At 41.5% G+C, this 20,878-nt stretch overlaps 2 protein-coding genes across 2 annotated transcripts in view; one reads left to right on the top strand and one right to left on the bottom strand.

The window, feature by feature from the left end:
- Positions 1 to 37: 37 nt before the first annotated feature.
- The window catches only part of SYNPO2 (synaptopodin 2), a 194,813-nt gene continuing 173,972 nt past the window's right edge, over positions 38 to 20,878 (top strand). Inside the window, exon 1 of the mRNA XM_002717223.6 lies at positions 38 to 179. Coding sequence (XP_002717269.3) covers positions 75 to 179 — 105 coding nt within the window. The 5' untranslated portion in view covers positions 38 to 74. The remainder of the gene's footprint in view (positions 180 to 20,878) is intronic.
- LOC108178129 (EP300-interacting inhibitor of differentiation 1) lies at positions 19,722 to 20,602 on the bottom strand. Its single transcript, XM_017347547.4, is given in 6 exon segments — positions 19,722 to 20,293; positions 20,296 to 20,394; positions 20,397 to 20,463; positions 20,466 to 20,544; positions 20,546 to 20,562; positions 20,564 to 20,602. Coding segments are annotated over 6 exon segments (609 nt in total). The 3' UTR covers positions 19,722 to 19,985.

The raw sequence follows: 20,878 nt of genomic DNA, 5'->3' as shown, positions 1-20,878 counted from the left end.
CTTCGGCCGCACCCAAGCTTCGCCTGCCTTTTTTTTTCCCCCAGCTCTTCATGCTGCCCAACTAAGAGGAAAAAATGGGCACGGGGGATTTTATCTGCATTTCCATGACTGGAGGGGCGCCCTGGGGGTTCCGACTGCAAGGTGGCAAGGAGCACAAGCAGCCCTTACAAGTGGCAAAGGTAGGCGCACGAACGAGGTGTTACCGCTGCTCGGTGCTGGCCAGGAGGGCAGGAAGGCAACTTCTTGACCTTTGTTCAAGTTCTGGCGCAGACGTCTATTGCTTTGATTGTGATGCTGCCGTTGAGTTTTTTTAGGATGTGGATTGTTGCTGTCTTTTAAAGAAACTTTGGAGAATAATATATTGGCATATGTTATGTAATTAATTTGCAGTTGATAAGAGGGGAAAAAAGAGTCTGCCATATTTATCAACAGAAGAAAAGGCCTACTTTATTAATTGACAAGCAGCAAGCCGCCAGGGAGTAATGCTAGAATATTGTTAGTTACTGTTTTGTGCCATTTTTCTTGGCTCCAGCAAAGAAGAAATGTCCAGTTCAGCATAACCACTTAGCTTGGTTATTTGGGGGACTTTTATAAAATTTTTGGTAGTAACATTTGTTATGTAGCATTTCATGAAAAGGCCAATTTTGGGCAATAACTTTTAAAGTATGATGAAATGTCATAAAATCTATTTTTAAAAACATCCTTTTAAGGATTGGACAGAGATTGATGCAGAAACCCATGTACTGTAGTCTGTCCTCTTTAGGCATCTGGTTAAGAACTGGAAATAAAATTCAAAGATACCTGAAATATAAGGTATTTAAGAGGTATCTTTACAATGCCTCGAATAAGTATTTCCAGTGTTTTTGCTGCTATTAGATTGCTTGTTTCTTAGCTTAATATACTACCAGCTTGCTCAAGGGGGTCTGCTATTATCTCATTAATATCCAGCTAATCTTAAAACACATGAAGCCAAGCAAACTTTTGCCTGATTGTAATAGCAAATTGTAATACTGTTTGAAAGAATGTGAGGTTCTAAGAGATTAATTTCCTATCTTAATACTTGTATTAAAAATGGACCTATATCTTTATAAAGTATATAGACCACTGCCCTTACAGTTATTCTTTCCTTTTGGCTTGTGTGGTTTTTTTGTTTGTTGGTTTGGTTTTTTTTAATGTTTGATGTGAAAAAAGGAGTTTCTTTTCAATCTTCCGCTCCCAGGCATCCACTGGAAAATCCTTTTCTAGAATGTGATGGTGGAATCCTGCCACCTAGTGAACACTGTGAACATCAAGTGTGTAGCATAAAGCAGGGGATGAAAAGCAGGACTTTTGCAACTGGAAAGTTCCTCAGACATCTCCAGTTCAGTCCACTAAATTTAGAGGAGGGGAGTGTCCAGAGAGGTCGCGTAAGAGGCCTGGCGCCTTAGTAGCTGGCCTTCAGCTTGCAACTGGCAGGATCTAAGACCAGAAAGGGGGCTTCAGCAGGTTTCTTTAGGAGTCAATGTATTACAAGCAGCATCAAATTAAACATGATTTGGTGTAAATACAATTCATGAGGCTGAAGCAGATTTGTTCTGAGTCTAGAATAGCAGTTGGCTGGCTCCTGTTACTGAGATTTGGGTTCTAATTCCAGCTCTGATCTAACTTGCAGCCTGGCCTGAGGCTCACCCTTGCTGTCTCATCAGCTGTGTGTGTGTGTGTGTGTGTGTGCATGTAGAGGGAGAGACAAAAATTTTCAGCGCAGTGGGAAAGGAGTAAAGAAGAAATTAAAATATTTAATCCATGAAGTGCTGTCTTGCTTGAGTATCCTACCTTCCTGACACTATATTCTTTTGGAATACTTGCAAATTGATTGAAGTGCAGGGCCAGCGGTGGCTGAAAGCTGTTATTCCCTGGTATCCAGACCTGAAGAGCAGAGTGAGCAGTGGCTTTCTCCTGAGTTTTCTGTGTTCTAATTTCAAAATGTAACCACCTTGTGATTCTTGGAAGAGCTAAAGCGATTTTCTGGGGAAGGGGACTGTGGAGACATTTCTCTGATGGCCACATCTCTGATGCCAGCATTCAGAGACACTGTTAGCTTGTGGGAGGGACAAATAATCCAGTCCCTATACTTCCCCCAAATCATCTTTCCTAAAATGTCTAGGCAATATATTCGTAGTTCTTACAGGATCATTTTTAAAGCCTCTAGGTGTTTGCCTTAGTTTTCTAGTGTTTGCTACAGAGTTAGGGGTTTTAAAATGTCAGAATGAAAGAATCTGGATTTCCATCTTCGTGTGTGTGTGTATGTGTGTGTGTGTGTGTGAGAGAGAGAGAGAGAGAGAGGGAGAGAGATCATAGTCTGCAGGATTAATTTTTTCCATATGTTAAAGAGACTGAAGAGCTTTCTAAAGAAGATGCAAGTTCTAAGTTACTATGGCAATACCCATTTTTGTTGGTATATGCTTTTCTTTAGTTCAAATTTGTTATACATTTTTTTTAGTAGCATTATTTCTCCTAGAAAGCCCTGGAGCAAAGTGCTTGTCACTTTTTATGTTATCAAAGCTGTGGCTTTGGTGGGATCATTATTTGTTTTTAAAGCACGTAGTCAATTTAGTTCTAGTAGTGCTCTCTCATTGAGTTCAAGGTGAGGTGCATGTTCCTGGCCCTAACCCTTTAGGGCGTTGTCACCTCCAAATAGGAGAACGCAAAGAAAGAGAAAGAAAGGCCAAGTGGAGACTTGTTGCTGGCTAATAAAATATTCATGATTATAAATTTGGGAATTAGAGAAAATAAATATTTCCAAGGAAAATACAATTTCACCCAATGCTTGAACAATGCTCCTCTCTATAGACAAAAACAAATTGTTGTGGAATATTAGAGGATTTTCATTTTTTCATAATACTGTATAGAATGAAAACATAACAGATTGGAAAAAAAAACACAAGAAAAGTTAGTCTGATGTTACTAAGTAGTTTTATAACTTCCCATAAATACCCTTCTAGTAGCATGTTAAGTCACTTGTAAGAGACGTCAAATAATTTTAGTGTTTGGTGGGCTGAAATGTTCACAAACCACAGATTTTTAAAGAGTACTAACAAGAATATTAACAATCAAAACTTTTCATTGACAGTTGAAAGTCAATGCCATAATAATGTTTTATTTTAAAAATAGTCAATTTTTTAAAAGGCCCAAACAATCAGTAACATTAGCTTAGTTTTGAATGTTTATATATCTTTTAATTTATGTTCTAAATACTTGTGATGGGAAGCAAACATTTATAATACTGAGCAGTAGGATAGTAGTACTACTCGGAAAAGTCTATTTTCAAGAGATCATCCACAGAAGTAAAACTTATTCAGACATAACACTGCATTTGTGTGTGTGCAGATGTCCTTGTAAAAAGAATGTTAGCACTTTTGCTTTACAAAGCTCTCTCTTTGGGAAAAATATATGTACATGGCCAAACCTCTGGACCTACTCTAGGCAGATCACTTTGGAAAAGCTTCACAGAAAGAAGCGGAGAGAAACTTGCTTTATAAACAAATCATACACACTACTCAAAAATATCTCACATTTTGAAAATAATGAACAAAAATGTGTTCACACTTTCCAAGTTTTAATATAGTTTGAAATTTATTTTTTCTTCAAATCTTGTAAACTCCTATGGTACTTATTTTATTGAATTTTAATTCAAATTTTCAAGTAATTGTTAAAATTGAGATGATAGAGTACAATAATTCATTTCCAGAGGCAGAAATGGATTTAACAATCTTATTTATTATTGTATAAGTGCTCCTTAAAACTGTGTCCAAATAGGTAAGACCTATTTCAGATAACATCGTTCTGATCACTTAGTGCCATCAGTGAGGTTCTAAATGTTTCAGGTAGATTAATTTCATAAATACAGCTATTTCTAAAGAGACTAAAAAAGATTTTAATATGTTTGGATGTGTATATTTGAGAATAAATATTCTTTACTATCAATGGAAACCAGTAATATCTTTATTAAAATACACACCTAATTACTGAAATGTTTAATTTAGTTTTTCATTCTTTCTAGAAATTTCAAAGATAAGGTTCTTTACAAAACTTAATGGGTACTAAGTAAATCTGTTAAGCAGGTGTTATTTTAGAATTGCATGTTTTAACCCATTATGTCCCCTTGTGCTATAGGTATTATATAGCACACCTAGAAAGACTAAAATTGAGCAGTAGATATACTACTTATGATAACTTTGAAATAAATATTCTATTACCAATTTTCACAAAATTGAAAACTTGGGGCTTAGTGGTTAAGACAGATCACTGTTGAAAAATGACAGCAAGATGAAATATTGACTATGCATGAACTTTGCTATGATATGAACGTAGCACATGTGTAGCTAACATGCACTAAGCCTTTGCCACATGCCAGGAAATGTCCCAAGTGTTTTTAAGGTATTATCTCTTCAAAGGATCCTTAGAAACCTGAGAAGTAGGTATGACAAATATTCTTGTTTTAGAGGTGAGGAAATTGAGGCAAAGACAGGCTAAGTTGCTTGCCAAAGGTTAAGCTATAAAAAACAACAATGTGATTTGATTTTTCTGCTTCCTCTTTGGTGGAAACAGGTACCTGAAAGGACAAAGGTAGGTTAAGTTGGTCCCAAAAGGAAAGTTTATATTTATAAAAGAAATACCATTCCTTCTGTTTTTTTTTTTTTTAAAAACAAGGTTTTAAAATTTATTTTGAAAGTCAGAGCTACAGAGAGAGGGAGAGACATGGAGAGAGAGTGTGTCCATCTGCTGGTTCACTCCGCAGATGGCTACAGCAGTCAGCACTGGGCCAGGTCAAAGCTAAGAGCCATGAGCTTCTTCTGGGTCTCCCATGTGGGTGGCAGGGGCCAAAGCACTTGGGCCATCTTCCACTGCTTTTCCCAAGTCGTTAGCAGGGAACTGAATGGGAAGCGAACAGCCAGAACTTGAACTGGCACCCACATGGGGTGCCAGCTTCAGAGCTGTTGGCTTTACCCACTATGCTACAATGCCGGCCCCATCCTTCCTGATTTTAACTGGTCTGGGATTCTCCCTGGGCCCTAGGATCTATGAACAATCTAAAGGCAATCCTGCCATGTGGTTAAGTTTCACAACCTCTACTATAGAAAGTTGGGGCCAGATGCGTCTCCATGGCATTTCCAGAAGGCTGGCGCCATATGCCCTTCAGCATTCTCCCAAACCCTTTCCCAGCCAAGTTAAGAGAAGGACCAGAAGGAGGCCACGTTTCCCAATCGGAGCTATTGGGAGCAGGTCATAGTTAGTGGTGGGAGAATTTTCCATTTTTATAGGCAAGGTAGGTTGGCTGAGGGGAAGATAATAGGTGTTGGGAAAATCCAGGCTCATCACTGTGAAGATTGGGGGTGCCTTCCAGAATGGGAGACTGATAATCTGCTCCCTGGAAGTTTGTCTTCCTTACTAATGGCTTGCTGGCCTTTCTGAGTGGCATGGGTGGGAGTGTGGGGAGAGGGCAGGGGAGAGTAAGACTGGAGGAACATGCAGGGGAGGGAGAGAAGGAAAGCAGTGGGGGAGGGCGGTGGAGAGAAGGGTGGGAGCGGAGAGAGAGGGGAAGAGACTCTGATTATATAATGTTCTTTAAAATTAACAATCACCTTAGTTTAATACCCAACCAAAGCTCAGAGCACTTACTTCTAACTTGAGAGTTCTAGACTTTGACAGTAACTTTCAAGAAACATTTCTCTAGACCAATTCAAAGGATACATCTGACTAATTACATCTCAAGTTACTAAAGTACAGATTTACACTCAAAAAAAAAGGGGGGGGGAGAGGAAAAGTTTATATTTCTTGTTGAGCCCAAAATCAAATCTCCATTCATTATATCTAGAAACATAAGCATCAATGGAAGTCACATAAGTTGGTGATAGATTTTCAGGACCAAACATCAAATACATGTGATTGATGACAGGAACCTTTGTGATGTAACCGGTTTTTTTTTTTTTTTTTTTTTTTTGAGTATAAAGTCATTCAGTTATAAACATGAAACCATTTTGTCTGCCAGTAACTGCTCCCAACCAAAATAAAGACAAATAGTCCCTTCCTTAATGATACTTTGGGCAGATTCCATACATTTCTTGTGGTTTTTAGTTATTAAAACAGTCTAGTTCAATTAAAGCTTCAATCTAATATCTGACTGAATTCTTTCCCTAAGCACCATGGGCCAGACTTGTGGCTCCAGGTCTTGGTGTGGGGAGAAAGGCACTGTCTACTGTATATTCACATCCCTCCAAGATTTCAGGGAGGAGCAGAGATTGGACAGGCAAGGCAAAAATGAATATTATTTATTTGTAATCGAATGAAGGGATATTTGTCTCTTTGTTAGTTGACTTTTCTAGTCAATGTTGAATGACCATTAATGTCTTCTTGGGGACTTCTTGGTAGACACACATGTGGTTTCTTGCAGGAGCCCTGGAGGGTCTCCCCAGTGCACAGTTCCCAAACATAAGAACTTAGGTACCTGCCCAATCTCTTCTGTACCTTCCAAGTACAGTGGCTCATCAAGATGCCAACCTACTTTTTTTTTTTTAGGGTAAGGGTTTATTGATGGGGGAAATCCTATTGGCTGGAGGGAAGGAGCAAAGAAGTGGGGGGGGGGGTCGAGAGAGAGAAAGATCAACAGAGAGAGTGAAGAAGAAAGAGATCTGGAGAGAGAATACATGTTTAGGAAGCAGGTCCTGTTGTATCTTTGCAAGGGGACAGGAAAGTAAGAGCAACAAATCCCATTAGAGTGGGGGTGGAGGTGACACCCGTTGTTGAGCCATCTGGTCACCTTGCTACCAGCAATAGTGGCCAGGGTTAGAGCCTAAGGTGGTGTCCAGGATGTAAATCATGCCACAAACAAGACTGTACCACTTTACTAACATTCCTCTCTTTCGCTTCTTATAAAGCAAGTGTTGTATGGGATTACATCAGCCCCAGAAGTCCAGGAGGGGTGGAGGGACAATGATCTGTCTTTAGAGCTACTTCCTGCTGACATGGGGTGATAAGTTACTCTCCGCTAGCGTGGAGTGATGTCTCAAGCCACAATCTCCTGGGTGGGGAGCTGAGTATATCCCTGTAGCAGCATTCGGTTGACCACCTGGTTGGTGAAGGCTTTGCTTTTTTCCAGTATCACCTCCTGTAAACACTTAAACAGACAAGATAGTATAAAAGCCAGGGTGAGAATAGCAGCCTATGGTCCTAAGAGTGACATTAATCAAATAATGAGAGGATTTCATAGAGGAGAGGAAATTGTGTGTGTGTGTGTGGGGGGGGGTTTCTCTTGACCATAGTTAAGATCGTTTGACGGATGTGGTTTTACCTGGCCTGATTGGTTAACATAACAACAACACTGTTAAGGACCATCTGTTCCATAGTAGCACGTCTGTTAGTGAGGTGATACAGCTTTGGAGACCTCAGATGGCATCAACTGAGGTCTCAGTGGACCTAGTGACCTCTTCTTGCCAGCCCCAAGCTAAGAGCTTAATCTCTCCAAATAGGGTACTGGAAAAAGTGTTCAAAAGCATCCATGTTTTCATGATAGTCACTCATCCACAGGAAATTTAGGGATCTTTTGCTTTGACACTGGGAAAGTCAGTATGCAACACCATTGTGATAGATAAACTGTACCTCACTGGATAATGTATACATATTTTTCATGGTGATGATTTTAGAGGATGAATGTAGCTTCAAAAATAACCTCCTCTGTTAGTTAATACATGTTCAAGGAATGTAAGCTAATTTACATATTTGGCTTAAAATTCTTCACATTTGTATATCTTAATAATTTTCCACATATTTTAATACATGTTATTGCCTGATACCAGTAAATTGACAAAGTTTTATAATTGTCAGTTTATAGATTCAGGAAATTGATACTGAAAAAAAATTGTATGAAAGGTTCCAAAGTCAAATACAACTCTTTGCTTCTACCAGAGTCATTATGTAGCACTCCCCCGAGAGCCTGGGTAAAGAGGACAGTCAGCCACTTAGTGTTACTGATAGTTCCAGAGACTTCGACACGGGATTTGTATGACAATGAACCTCACCAGATCTTGGATTTTTCTTTTCTTTTCTTTTCTTTTTCTTTTCTTTTTTTTTTTTTTTTTTGACAGGCAGAGTGGACAGTGAGAGAGAGACAGACAGAGAGAAAGGTCTTCCTTTTTGCCGTTGGTTCACCCTCCAATGGCCACGGCGGCCGGCGCATCGCTCTGATCCGAAGGCAGGAGCCAGGTGCTTCTCCTGGTCTCCCATAGGGTGCAGGGCCCAAGCACTTGAGCCATCCTCCACTGCACTCCCGGACCACAGCAGAGAGCTGGCCTGGAAGAGGGGCAACCGGGGCAGAATCCGGAGCCCCGACCGGGACTAGAACCCCGTATGCCGGCGCCGCAAGGCGGAGAATTAGCCTAGTGAGCCGCGGTGCCGGCCTTGGATCTTTCTTAAAAACACTGATGACAATTTCTTCTTTTAATGGACCTGATGAAAAGGATTACAGAAAAGCACTCATCTCCAAGCTACTGTGCAATGGGAGAAAGACTGGAAAGGGAATTCATTCACTTGTGAATAAACCTGAAAAATACATGGACTCAGATGTTAGTTGTGTATATTAACAGGTTCCTGATGCAACCAATGCCATGAGGCTTTTGTAACAGGAAATGGGGGATTTCTGAATCAGTCTCAGTAAACAGTCCAACAGAGTCAACAACTTCAACAAGTCAAAAACCTCATCTGAGAAACAGATTGCTCTGTTCCCATTGCTCTTTGGGGAATATTTCATTTAACCTTCATGGTAAGAACAAATTTACATGATTACTTTAGGCACTTTATTTTTCTGCATTATCTACAGATTCCTGAAACTTTTGTATTTAAAGTCTGTAAAATCCTTTGGCACATGGCAAATCACTAGATGATGTTTTCCGTCAGTAGCATACAGATCCCTTGTGTTTCAGAGAAATGTACTAAAAAAGTTCGTAGATTCACCATTAGAAACATAGTGAATGAGACATTGTGCTTCCAGATTCTGTAACAGGTAGTTGTCTTCCTTTCCATTGGTGCTTGGTTCTTATGATCCCTCTCCCTCAGGGCTGGCTTCTCCTCTGTGTTTGGAAGCAGGCTGGGTACAGAAGTGACACAACAAGGAAGTTATCCAGAACAGAGGTGTGCATTTATGTTCTGTCTGGTTCTTCCCAGTTGATACCCTCTTTCCTTTTCATCCCCCCCCCCTTTTTTATGACAGGCAGAGTGGACAGTGAGAGAGAGACAGACAGAGAGAAAGGTCTTCCTTTGCCGTTGCTTCACCTTCCAGTGGCCGGCGTGCTGCGGCCGGGGCATCGCTCTGATCCGAAGGCAGGAGCCAGGTGCTTCTCCTGGTCTCCCATGTGGGTGCAGGGCCCAAGCACTTGGGCCATCCTCCACTGCACTCCCGGACCATAGAAGAGAGCTGGCCTGGAAGAGGGGCAACTGGGACAGAATCCGGCGCCCTGACCGGGACTAGAACCCGGTGTGCCGTTGCCGCAAGGTGGAGGATTAGCCTAGTGAGCCGCGACGCTGGCCCTTTTCATCCCCTCTTTATAAAAATTAACCTTGCTTGAATTTTATCTTTTTAGGACACATTTTTTAACCTAGGACGTCTGTAATAAGGGTAAATGGGTATCATTCTTCCCCTTACCCCAAACATCTTACTGCCTTTAACAGTACCTTTTGCAGATAAATTTAATTTTTAATTTAAGAGAAATCGACAAACAGAGCTCACTCACATCTACTGGTTCAATCCCTCCAATGCCTGTGACAGCTGGGGCAGGGCTGAAGCCCAAACCAGGAGCTAGGAACTCTATCCAGGTCTCCCATGTGGGTGACAGGAGCCCAGTTTCTTCAGCCATCACTTGCTGCCTCCCAGGGTGTACATAGCAGGAAGCAGGAGTTAGGATCCAGAGCAGGTCTCAAACCCAGGCATGTGTATATGGGACGTGGAAATGCCCACTCTTGCAGGTAGTTCTGTTGAAGAAATTTGTATATGATGTTGACTGATGCCTGGCACTTCTTGAATCACCTATTAAATAAAATGAGTGGGGCAGTCATTGCCATGCAGGGGGTTAAGTTGCCACTTAGGATACCCACATTCCATATCAGAGTGCTGGTTAGGGTTCAGGCCATTCTGCTTCCTATGCAGCTCCCTGCTAATTGTGCCTGGAAGCAGCAAATGATGGCTCGGTTATTTGAGTTCCTGCCATTGATGTGGGAGACCTGAATAGAGTTCCCAGCTCCTGGCTTCAGCCTGGCCAAGCCTCAGCTGTTGTAGCAGTTTAGGGAGGGAACCAGGGATAGAAGATCTTTCTTTCTCTGTCTCTCTTCTCTCTGTCACTCTGCCCTTCATGTGAATAAAAAAAATCTTAAAAAAAACATACAATGATCAAATTCTGAAGTTATTCCCACGTAATATCTGCATTACAGAAGCATAAAGAGGCTGAGTAACTTTCCCAGTCCAATGCGTGCTTAGGGTCACCTCGCTGATCTGCCTCCAGGGTCTGTGTTCTTAGCTGCTACACCAGTCACTTTCGTGAACAGCCATGAAAAGTGGAGACAGGCATCTAAACCGAGATGTTTGTGATACCTTAAACCAAACTTGTTTTCCTATAAGTTAAATGAAATAACTTTTCTTTGAAACTCTTATTTCCAGAGCAGATAATTTAGGAAATAAAGTAGAAATAGATTAGAAATCTTTGCAATTCTTCTTTTTTTTTTGTTAAATATTTATTTACTTATTTATTTGAAAGGCAAAGTTACAGAGAGGCAGAGAGAGAGAGAGAGAAGTCTTCATCTGCTGGTTCACTCTGTAGGTGGTGGCGATGGCCAGAGCTGCACTGATCTGAGGCCAGGAGCCAGGAGCTTCTTCCAGGTCTCCCATGTGGGTGCAGGGGCCCAAGGACTTGGGCCATCTTCACTGCTTTCCCAGGCCATAGCAGAGAGCTAGATTGAAAGTGGAGCAGCCGGGACTCGAACTGGCGCCCATATAGAATTCCAGCATCACAGGCAGCAGCTTTACTTGCTACACCATGACGTCAGCCCATACAATTCTGCCTTTTGAAGGACTTTTTTTCTTTGATTTTCTTCTTAGATTTCTCATGTCTCATTTATTTATTTATTTTACAATGACAAAATTGAATGCATTTATCATAACAGCCTGGTTTTTGTGGTATATATACACTGTAGAATAGTTAAATCTAGCTAATTAAGAAATGTATTACCTTGTGTAGTGATTATTTTTGTAGTGAGAGTACTTAACACTCACTCTATTCGCATTAATCAAGACTACAACATAGTGTCAGTAACATAGTCACCATACTGTACAGTAGATCTTTTGAACTTATTCCTAACTAACCATAATTATTATTCTTTGATCAAGATCTCCCCAGCCATCACCCCTCCCCCAGCTGCTGGTAACTACCATTATACTTTCTACTTCCATGAGGTCAGTTGTGTTTGTATTTCACATATGAGTAATATCCTGTGGTATTTGTGTTTCTATGCCTGCCTTATTTCACTTAACATTATGTCTTCCAAGTTCATCTGTGTTGCTGCAAATTAGAGAATTTGCTTCTTTCCATGGCTGAATACTATTCCACTGTGTACATAGGTCACATTTTCTTTTTCTGTTGATTAGCACTTAGGTTTTTTTCTATTCCTTTGCCATTGTGCAACAAACTTGGAAGTGTAGCTATCTCTTAAACATACTGATTTCATTACCTTTGGATATATACCTGATAATGAGATTTCTGAATCACATTGTAGTTTGATTTATAATTTTTGATGAACCTCTGTATTATTTTCTATAATACCTATATTAGTTTACATTGCCACAACAGTATGTAAGAGTTCCTTTTCCTCACAGCTTTGCCAACACTTGCTACTTTTTGTCTTTTTGATAATAGCCATTCTGATTGATGTGAGATAATATTTCATTGTGGTATTGATTTGCATTTCTCTGATAATTAGAGATGTTTAGAACTTTAAATATAACTTTTTTTTTGGTCATTTGTGTGCCTTGTTTTGGGAAATAGCTGCTCAGATCTTTTGCTCATTTTTAATTGGGTTATTTGTTTTCTTGCTATTGTTTGAGGTTCTTTTTATATTATCCCCTATCAGATGTATAGGTTGTAAAAATGTCCTCCCTTTCTGAAAGTTGTCTCTTTACTCTTTTGGTTGTTTCTTTTGCAAAATAAGTTTGATGTAATCCAGTGTATCTATCTTTCTTTTGTTGTCTATGCTTTTGAGGCCATATCCAAAGAAATCACTGGCCAGACCAAAGCCATAGAGCTTCCCCCTGTTGCTTCTGGTAGTTTTGTAATTTCAGGTCTTCCATTTAAGTCTTTAGTTCATTTTGAATTGATTATGGATATATTGAGAGCTAAGCATCTTAACTTCATTCTTCTGCATGTGGATATACAGTTTTCCCAGCACCATTTATTGAAGAGATCTTTCTTTCTCCAGTGTGTGTTCTTGGTACCCTTGTCAAAAATCAGCTGGCTATTTTCTTAGTGCCTTTTATGTTGTTTTTAGCAGAATGCTACAGACTGGATAATTTATAAGTAAAATAAATTTATTTAGTCTAGTTATGGAGGCTGGAGAATCTTATATTGAGATACTAGCATCTGGTGAGCAGAGCAAGGGAGAGGGCAAGAGGTTGAGAGCAAGAGAATATGCGCAAGGGGATGGCATTGTGGCTTAGCAGGTAAAGCTGCCACTGGCATTCTGTAAGGGTGCTGGTTTGAGTCCCAGCTGCTCTTCTTCTGATCCAGTTCCCTGCTAATGTGACTGGGAAAGCAGTAGAGAATGGCCCAAGTGTTTGGGTCCCTTCTGCTAGGTGGGAGACCTGGAAGAAGCTCCTGGTTCTCAGCTTCAGAGCCACATGGCTCCAGCTGTTGCAGCTACTTGGGGAGTGAACCAGCAGATATGGGATGCCAGTGTCACAGGCAGAGGCTCAGCTCACTACGCCACAGCACTGGCCCCCATCATCTTCCCTTCCATCTCCCATTGCCACAGCAGATGGAAGATACCCTGCCCCCCTCTCTCTCTGCCTTTCAAGCCTTTCAAATAAATAAATCTTTAGAGAGAGAGCGAGCATATACACAAGAGAGCTTTCTTTCTTTTTCTTTTCTTTTTTTTTTTTTTTGAAAAAGCCACATGTGAGATAATAACTACCATGTTAAGAGCCTTATTCCATTCAGAGGTGTGGTGCTATGCTATTTAAAGATTTTATTTATTTATTTAGTTGAGACGTAGAGTTATAGACAAAGAGAGGGAGAGACAGAGAGAAAGGTCTCCCATCCACTGGTTCACCGCCTAAATGGCTGCAAAGGCTGGAGCTGGGCCAGTATGAAGCCAGGAACCAGGAGCTTCTTCTGGGTCTCCCACATGGGTGCAGGGGCCCCAAGCACATAGGCCATCTTCTGCTTTTCCAGTCCATAGCAGAGAGCTGGATTGGAAGTGGAGCAGCTGGGACTAGAACCAGCGCCCATATGGGATGCCAGTGCCACAGGCGAGGCTTAGCTCACTGTGCCACAGCACCAGCCCCTGGCATCTTACCTTCTTCTTCTTTTTTTTTTTTTTTTGACAGGTAGAGTTATAGACAGTTATAGAGACAGAGAGAAAGGTCTTCCTTCCATTGGTTCACTCCCCAAATGGCTGCCACAGCTGGCACTACACCGATATGAAGCCAGGAGCCAGGTGCTTCTCCTGGTCTCCCATGCAGGTGCAGGGACCCAAGCACTTGAAACATCCTCCACTGCCCTCCCGGGCCACAGCAGAGAGCTGGACTGGAAGAGGAGCAACCGGGACTAGAATCTGGCACCCAAATGGGATGCCGGCGCCACAGGCAGAGGATTAACCAAGTGAGCCAGGCGCCAGCCCAGGCTTCTTACCTTCTGGCTCCCATTGCCACTTGCAGGGTTAGAGGCAGAGCCTGAGAGAGCTCAGTGGCTTGCCTGAAGTTCCACATCTTATCTCCGACAGTAGTGGAACCAGTCTTTCCCTGGGTCCTAAGTGATCACACTTTCCAAAAATCACACTAGTCAGTCTTATTTGAAAGGCCAAGTTACCAAGAAAGGGGGAGAGGGGGAGAATCTTCCATTTGCTAGTTCACTCCCCAAAAGTCCTCAATAGCTGAGAGTTGGCCAGGCCAAAGCCAGGAGCCAGAAACTCACGTGGGTGTCAGGGGCCCAAGTAATTAGAATATCTTCTGCTGCCTTCTCAGGCACATTAGCAGGGAGCTGGATTGGAAGTGGAGCAGCTGGGAGTCAAATTGGCACTCATATGGGATGCCAGCATCAAAGGCAGTGGCTAAACCCACTGTACCACAATACTGGCCTCTTATATGGATTTTGTATACCCAGTTTTATTGAATTCTTTTATATTTCTATCAGTTTTTCTATGCTTTTATATATATAAAATCATGTCATCTGCATGGGTGGCAGGGGCCCAAGTACTTGAGACATCTTCTACTGTCTTCTCAGGTACATTAGCAGGGAGCTAGATCAGAAGCAGAGCAGCCAGGACTCAAACCAGCATTCTGGATATGGGATGGTGGCATTGCAAGTGTTGGCAATGCACCACAACTTGAGCCCCAGTTTTGGTATGTGTGAGTCAGAACTCAAATCCAGGGACTCTGATATGTGATACAGGCATCCTAAGCAGCAATTTACCCACTGTGCCAAACACCTGCCCTTGTCTTCGATTTTTGACAATTTAATTATAAAATGTCTAGAGGTAATTTCATTTCGGTTGAAGCTAATTGACATCCCTATATTTGTGTATTTGTTGTATGCTTTTCTGGTTTGGAAAATTGTCCATCATTTCTTTAAATTAAAATTTTTAATCCTTTATTTTTATTATTTCTTCTTGAATATCAATAACTCATAAATTTTCTCTTTGGATACTGTCCCATAAATCCTCAAAGTTTTTTCCCCTTCCTTTTCATTTTTTTCTTCTTTGTGTATTTTTAAATAACCTGTCTTCAATTCCACAGATTCTTCTTCTTGATCAGTTCTGCTATTGATTTTCTTTATTGCAGTTTTTTGTTTTCTTCATTGCATTGTTTTGCTTTAGGACTTCTGTTTGATTTTTCAAAAATTATTTCAATTCATGTGTTAAATTTCTTGGGCTAGTCACTATTTCCTCACCTAGCTGAAATTTTTTCTCTGTATTTCATGAAAATTCATTGGACTTCCTTAAAGCTGCTAGCTTGATTCTTTGTCAGGCAGTTCATACATCTTAATCTATAGTGTCCTTCACTGGCCCCCTATTTTGTCTGTTGGGGGAGGCCATGTTTCCCTGATGGTTCTTGATCTCTGTGGTTGTGCAGTGAATTCTGTGCATTGAAGAAGCAGGTGCTTATGACAGCCTTCATAGTCTGGCTTTGTCTGAGAATATCCTTCATAACTCTGATTGGAAATTTGTCTGTGGTCCCTAAGCTCAAGACTGCTGAAGCTGTTACAGTGCTGGAAGGCACATCTAAGCCCAGTACCACCAGGGCTGACACGAAGTGCTGGGATGCTCTTAGAGCCCACAGCTGCAGAGGTGGTATAGCATTGGAGTATGCCTCAAACCCCTGGCCACCAAGGCCTACCTGTCACGGTGAGTTATTTGGAACCCAGGGAACTTTGTCAGTTGTGGTGATGCAAGCTGGAACTCAGATATATCTCATGGCGTCTACATGCTCCTGTTTGACACTGAAGTGGGGCAGACAGGAACAATCTGAGTATCAGACTGAAGTCAGGGCCATGGGAGTGCTGGGTTTTGCCATGGCGAACGCATTAGGAATTCAAAGCAGAATGTTATGCTTACTTCTCTTTCCCCCAAGTGGATGTTACCCCTCTCTGTACGGCATTGCATAGGGTTGGGAAAGATGTGATTCAGATCATGTAAAACTAGGCTTGCTACCCTCTCCAATGCATCTTTTCTTATTAGTATGCAATAACCAAATACTGTGATTTCTTACCTGGTTTCCTTAGCTCTTGTGAAGATATTATTTTGAATGGGTAGTTGTTCATTTGCAGGGGGATGATTACTAGAAAGTTCTGTTCTACTGCCTTGCTCTGTCTGTCCTCTTCTGCTAGACTCCCAGTATTTTCTTTATTTTCATTTATTTGAAAGTAAGAGCAAGAGAGAAGGGGGGGGGATCTTCATTCATTGGTTCACTCCCCAAATGCTCACAACATCTGGGGCTGGACATGGCCAAGACCAGGAGTCTAGAACTCCATCTCCATTACCCATGTAGGTGGCAAGAGGCCCAATTATTTGAGCCATCACCTACTGCTTCCCAGGATGTACACTGAGAGGAAGCTGGATAGGAAGTAGAGGCAAGACTTGAACCCTGGCACTCTGATATAATATGCAGGTATCCTGCCCCTACTAGTCTTCTTTAAAAATATGAGAAATTATTTTTAAATAAGACACTTCTAGTGGCAGGACCATTTTTGGCAATCTTATCATGGAGCCCAAGACATAGTAAAGGTGAAATTATTTTTTTTAATTTTTTTTAATTTTTAAATTTTTTTGACAGGCAGAGTGGACAGTGAGAGAGAGAGAGACAGAGAGAAAGGTCTTCCTTTGCCGTTGGTTCACTCTCCAATGGCCGCAGCGGCCGGCGCACCACGCTGATCCGATGGCAGGAGCCAGGAGCCAGGTGCTTTTCCTGGTCTCCCATGGGGTGCAGCACTTGGGCCATCCTCCACTGCACTCCCTGGCCACAGCAGAGAGCTGGCCTGGAAGAGGGGCAACCGGGACAGAATCTGGTGCCCCGACCGGGACTAGAACCCGGTGTGCCGGCGCTGCTAGGCGGAGGATTAGCCTGGTGAGCCACGGCGCCGGCTTGTAAAGGTGAAATTATTAAAGGGTTATCAAACCCAAGGCATTTGGATGGCAGTCAATACTGATTTTCTGCCATCTCAGTAGTGTTTCCTGTTCTGTATTCCTACCCCCACTACCCCAGTTCAGGCCCTCAATAGTTATCTCTTACACAACTCTGTAGGCCCTGTAACTGGTCTCTGTTTCTGGTTTCACATTGTTCAGGTTCATGCTCCTGGGAGCTGCCAGAAAGATTTGTTTTTAATCACCTGCTATACCACTGCTTAAAATACTTCAGAGGCTGCCCTGTCACTGTCATCAGAATAATCATAACATTATTTTTATCTTAATGTGTACAGACAGTTGGCTAGGTGCTTCAGGAGTTGTTTAACTGCAATGCCTCTAGTGCCGTTTCTTGCAGATGTGGAAACTGAGGCTTGATGAATTCAAGGCAGTATCGTAGGGTCATGCAGTTAGCCGGTGCCAAGTACAGGACAGAGGCAGCTTGAGTGCAGAGCTCATGCTCCTAAGGGCCGTACGGCACTGAAGCTCATTCACTGGCTGATGGCTCCACTGAGGCACGCAGAGTGTTCCAGGATCTGGGTCCTGCCAAACTGCCCAGCCTCAGCACCTGTCACTCTTCTGGAACTGCATCTGTCCATTTGAGAAGGCTGTAGTTCTCTCTAAACACTATGCCTCTGGGGCCAGCACTGTGGCATAGCTGGTAAAGCCACCGCCTGCAGTGCCGGCATCTCATATGGGTGCTGGTTTGAGTCCTGGCTGTTCCATTTCTGATCCAGCTCTCTGTCATAGCCTGGGAAAGCAGCAAAGGATGGCCAAAGTCTTTGGGCCCCTGTACTCATATGAGAGACCCAGAAGAAGCTCCTGGCTCCTGGCTTCGAATTAGCACAGCTGTGGCCATTGTGGCCATCTTGGGAGAGAACCAGCGGATGGAAGATCTCTCTCTGTCTCTCTTTGCCTCTGCCTTTCTGTGACTGCCTTTCAAATAAATAAATCTTTTTAAAAAAATACTATGCTTTTCTTTCTTTTATTAAAAAGATTTATTTATTTGAGAGTCAGATTTACAGAGAGAGATCTTTCATCCACTGGTTCACTCCCCAAATGGCCCCAGTGGGTGGAGCTGGGCTGATTGGAAGGCAGGAGCCAGGAGCTTCTTCCCGGTCTCCCACACGGGTGCAGGGGCCCAAGCATTTTGGCCATTTTCTACTGCTTTCCCAGGCCACAGCAGAGAGCTGAATCGGAAGAGGAGCAGCAGGGATGGGAACCGGTGCCCCTATGGAAAGCTGATGCCACAGGCAGAGGCTTAGCCCACTACACCACAGCACCGGCCCCCACTGTGGCTTCATCTCAGCTGTGGCCTCGGCTGGTGGGCTTGTCTGTCCCTTTCCCCAGCTCCCACTCAAATAAGCTTGGAGCAATTCTTCTCCCTTTGGAAGAGTCTCCTAAAGGTAGGCTTCTGGGAAGTCTGAGTCTGATTTCCAGTCAGAGGTAAGCAGTTGTTTTTCCATGTTCCCATGGTCACACAGCTTTCACTTGAGTTCCCATGTATTGCTCTGCCTGTGGCTACAGCCTTTGCTCACATATGTGTTTCCTCCATTAGACCAGTGGTTTCCAAAGTGTTCTGATTGTTGTTCTCAGTATCCCATAGATTCATGTAGCCTAGATATATATGTGAAATACAATATCCAAACAGATATATGTGTATTTCTGTGGTAATATTTATGTGCAATATAAAACATATCAAATAGAGCATTTAAAAGAGTAAGATAAAAGGTGATATGAATGATACTACTAAAGTTAGTTTTTATTTTACTTTTTTGACAATGCAAAATGTCCTTTTGCTGTCTGACCAGAGGGGTATTTTTATGATTGTATTGTACGTGTGTGTGTGAACAATGTAATTGATTGAATGACAGACTTTATGATTTAAACATCTAAATGTGACCCTATGTGGTAATATGGTTCAAAGCTCTAGTAAAATTTTAATTTAATACTTTAAAGATTGTAATATCTGGAAAAGACAGTCTCTTCATACACGCAGTTGCACTTTGAAGAAATCACTAGATGATAATCAGTTTTCATTTACATGAATCAGTACTACAGATATTATTGATTTTTTTTTACTCGGAACAAGAAATGTTATTAAATCCAGTGCTGGTAAATACCAAATTATAATAAGTTTATTTAGAGGAGACAGAGGGAAACTTCAGATACTGAGTTGAATTTCTGGGCAGATTAAAACCTTTAAAGGCCAAGAGTAAAATTGTTCATAAAATCTTTTTTAGATATAGGGCTTTCTTCTGGGAATTTTCACTAGCAGTTCTTAAAATAAGAAGGTCAACTAATCTTCGATCTGTCAAGTTAAATCAGAAACAAAGCAAATAAGATAAAATTTCTCTAATGTATGAGGTTGTGAGAAGGTTTGTTTTCTTTGTACTTTCACATTTTAATGTCTATATTTTAAACTTCTAAAAGTTTATCATCTTAATTTTTGACTTTTAAAAAATGATAAAAACAATGGATCTTCTTGAATTACAGATCATAGTAGCTTTATAAGCAACCAAAATGAAAAAACAGCATAATTTTAGATGTTTTTGAAACACATCTCAGGATATACCATTGTGATGAATACTTCTTTTTTGAGTTTGTTTATTCTTTTGAATAATTAAGAATTTTCAATTTATCTTACAGTGAAAATTTAGCCTTTGAAAACCATAGGTTAAATAGATCATAATGTGTAACTTTCAAAGTTTTCTCAACAGTCCTTCGATCCAAATAATCTTGCGGACACTTTTTTTCATTACATAATTATTATATAATTATATATAATATATAATAATATACATAATAATGGGTTCTTATATTGGCAGTTTGATTTGGTCATGGATTACTCTTGCAAAATTGTCCTTTCAGCCTAGCAAATATGAAAACATCTTTCCCAAGAAAGGAAAATAATCTGGATTATTAACAAAATCATATTTCAGGGCATTCTTGAAAACAGTCCTGGTTCCTTTTCCTTTTATGCTTCTTTATAACTGTGCAGTCACTGTCCCATTGTCTTCTATTCGTAGAAACAAAAACAACTTTTTTTGAAGATAAAATTTTTCCTTGGCACAGAACTATCTGGAATGAACCCTAAAGAAAGCGGAATGTTGAGCCTCCACGTAGTTTCCTCCTCTTTTATCCACATTCAGCCACTCTCTACCAATAATCTCATCACAATCCAGTTCTTGGGTTAGACAACTGACAACCAGAAGTGAATAAAGCTCTTCAATAAAAACGAACAGATGAAAGCGGCTCTGCTCCTGCGTCTGAAACCTGCCGTCCAGGGCTGCTTCTCTGGCTTGGGATGTGCCCAGAAACATCTGGTTGGCTTCTTCAAGGGCTGTGGATACTCTGTGTCCTGTGCCACTCAGCTGCTCCTCTTGTCGTAGTCCTCCCGGTTATCAAATTCCTCACGGTTATCAAAGCCCTCGCTTTCAGAGTCTGGGTACGAGATCTGTCTGGGCTGCTCCCCGGGGTTAGTAAGGCCAGGCGTTTATTGGCTGGCGCTGCCACTGGCTGAGCCTCCTGGGTCGCACCTTCCTCTTCGAGCTGTGGCGGAGCCCGTAGCGGGAGGGACGCAGGAATGGCTTTCGGGTTGCGCTGTCTACCTCCACCTGCGGAAGGTTGCCCTCGCATCACATCCATCTGCAAGGTCATTGCACTCTTCATGCAGCTGCAGCAGCTCTACCATTTGCGACTTTGTAGAACCCGCTCAGGTTCTTGCAAAATGCTCATTGTTGCAATTTGACCTGTAGATTTTCATCTTTTCTGATGTAGTCCTTCTGTTCTTACCAACTGATTGGAAGAGGCTATGTTTTAATACTTTGATGTTAAATCCTCACTGTACTTTCATGAAGACATGAGACCAATTTAGATATTCTTGTTTGTAGCTAAGTGTGCAGATGGAACATTTTAAAGAAAAATATACTTAGATAATTTTCAGCCACAAAAATTCTCTAATTATAGA

The sequence above is a fragment of the Oryctolagus cuniculus genome, chromosome 8, assembly GCF_051225735.1.
Source record: "Oryctolagus cuniculus isolate XC-2025 breed Fujian yellow rabbit chromosome 8, ASM5122573v1, whole genome shotgun sequence".
Lineage (NCBI taxonomy): Eukaryota > Metazoa > Chordata > Mammalia > Lagomorpha > Leporidae > Oryctolagus > Oryctolagus cuniculus.
Note: the sequence above shows the minus strand (reverse complement) of the source record. Positions and strands in the feature narration are given on the sequence as shown.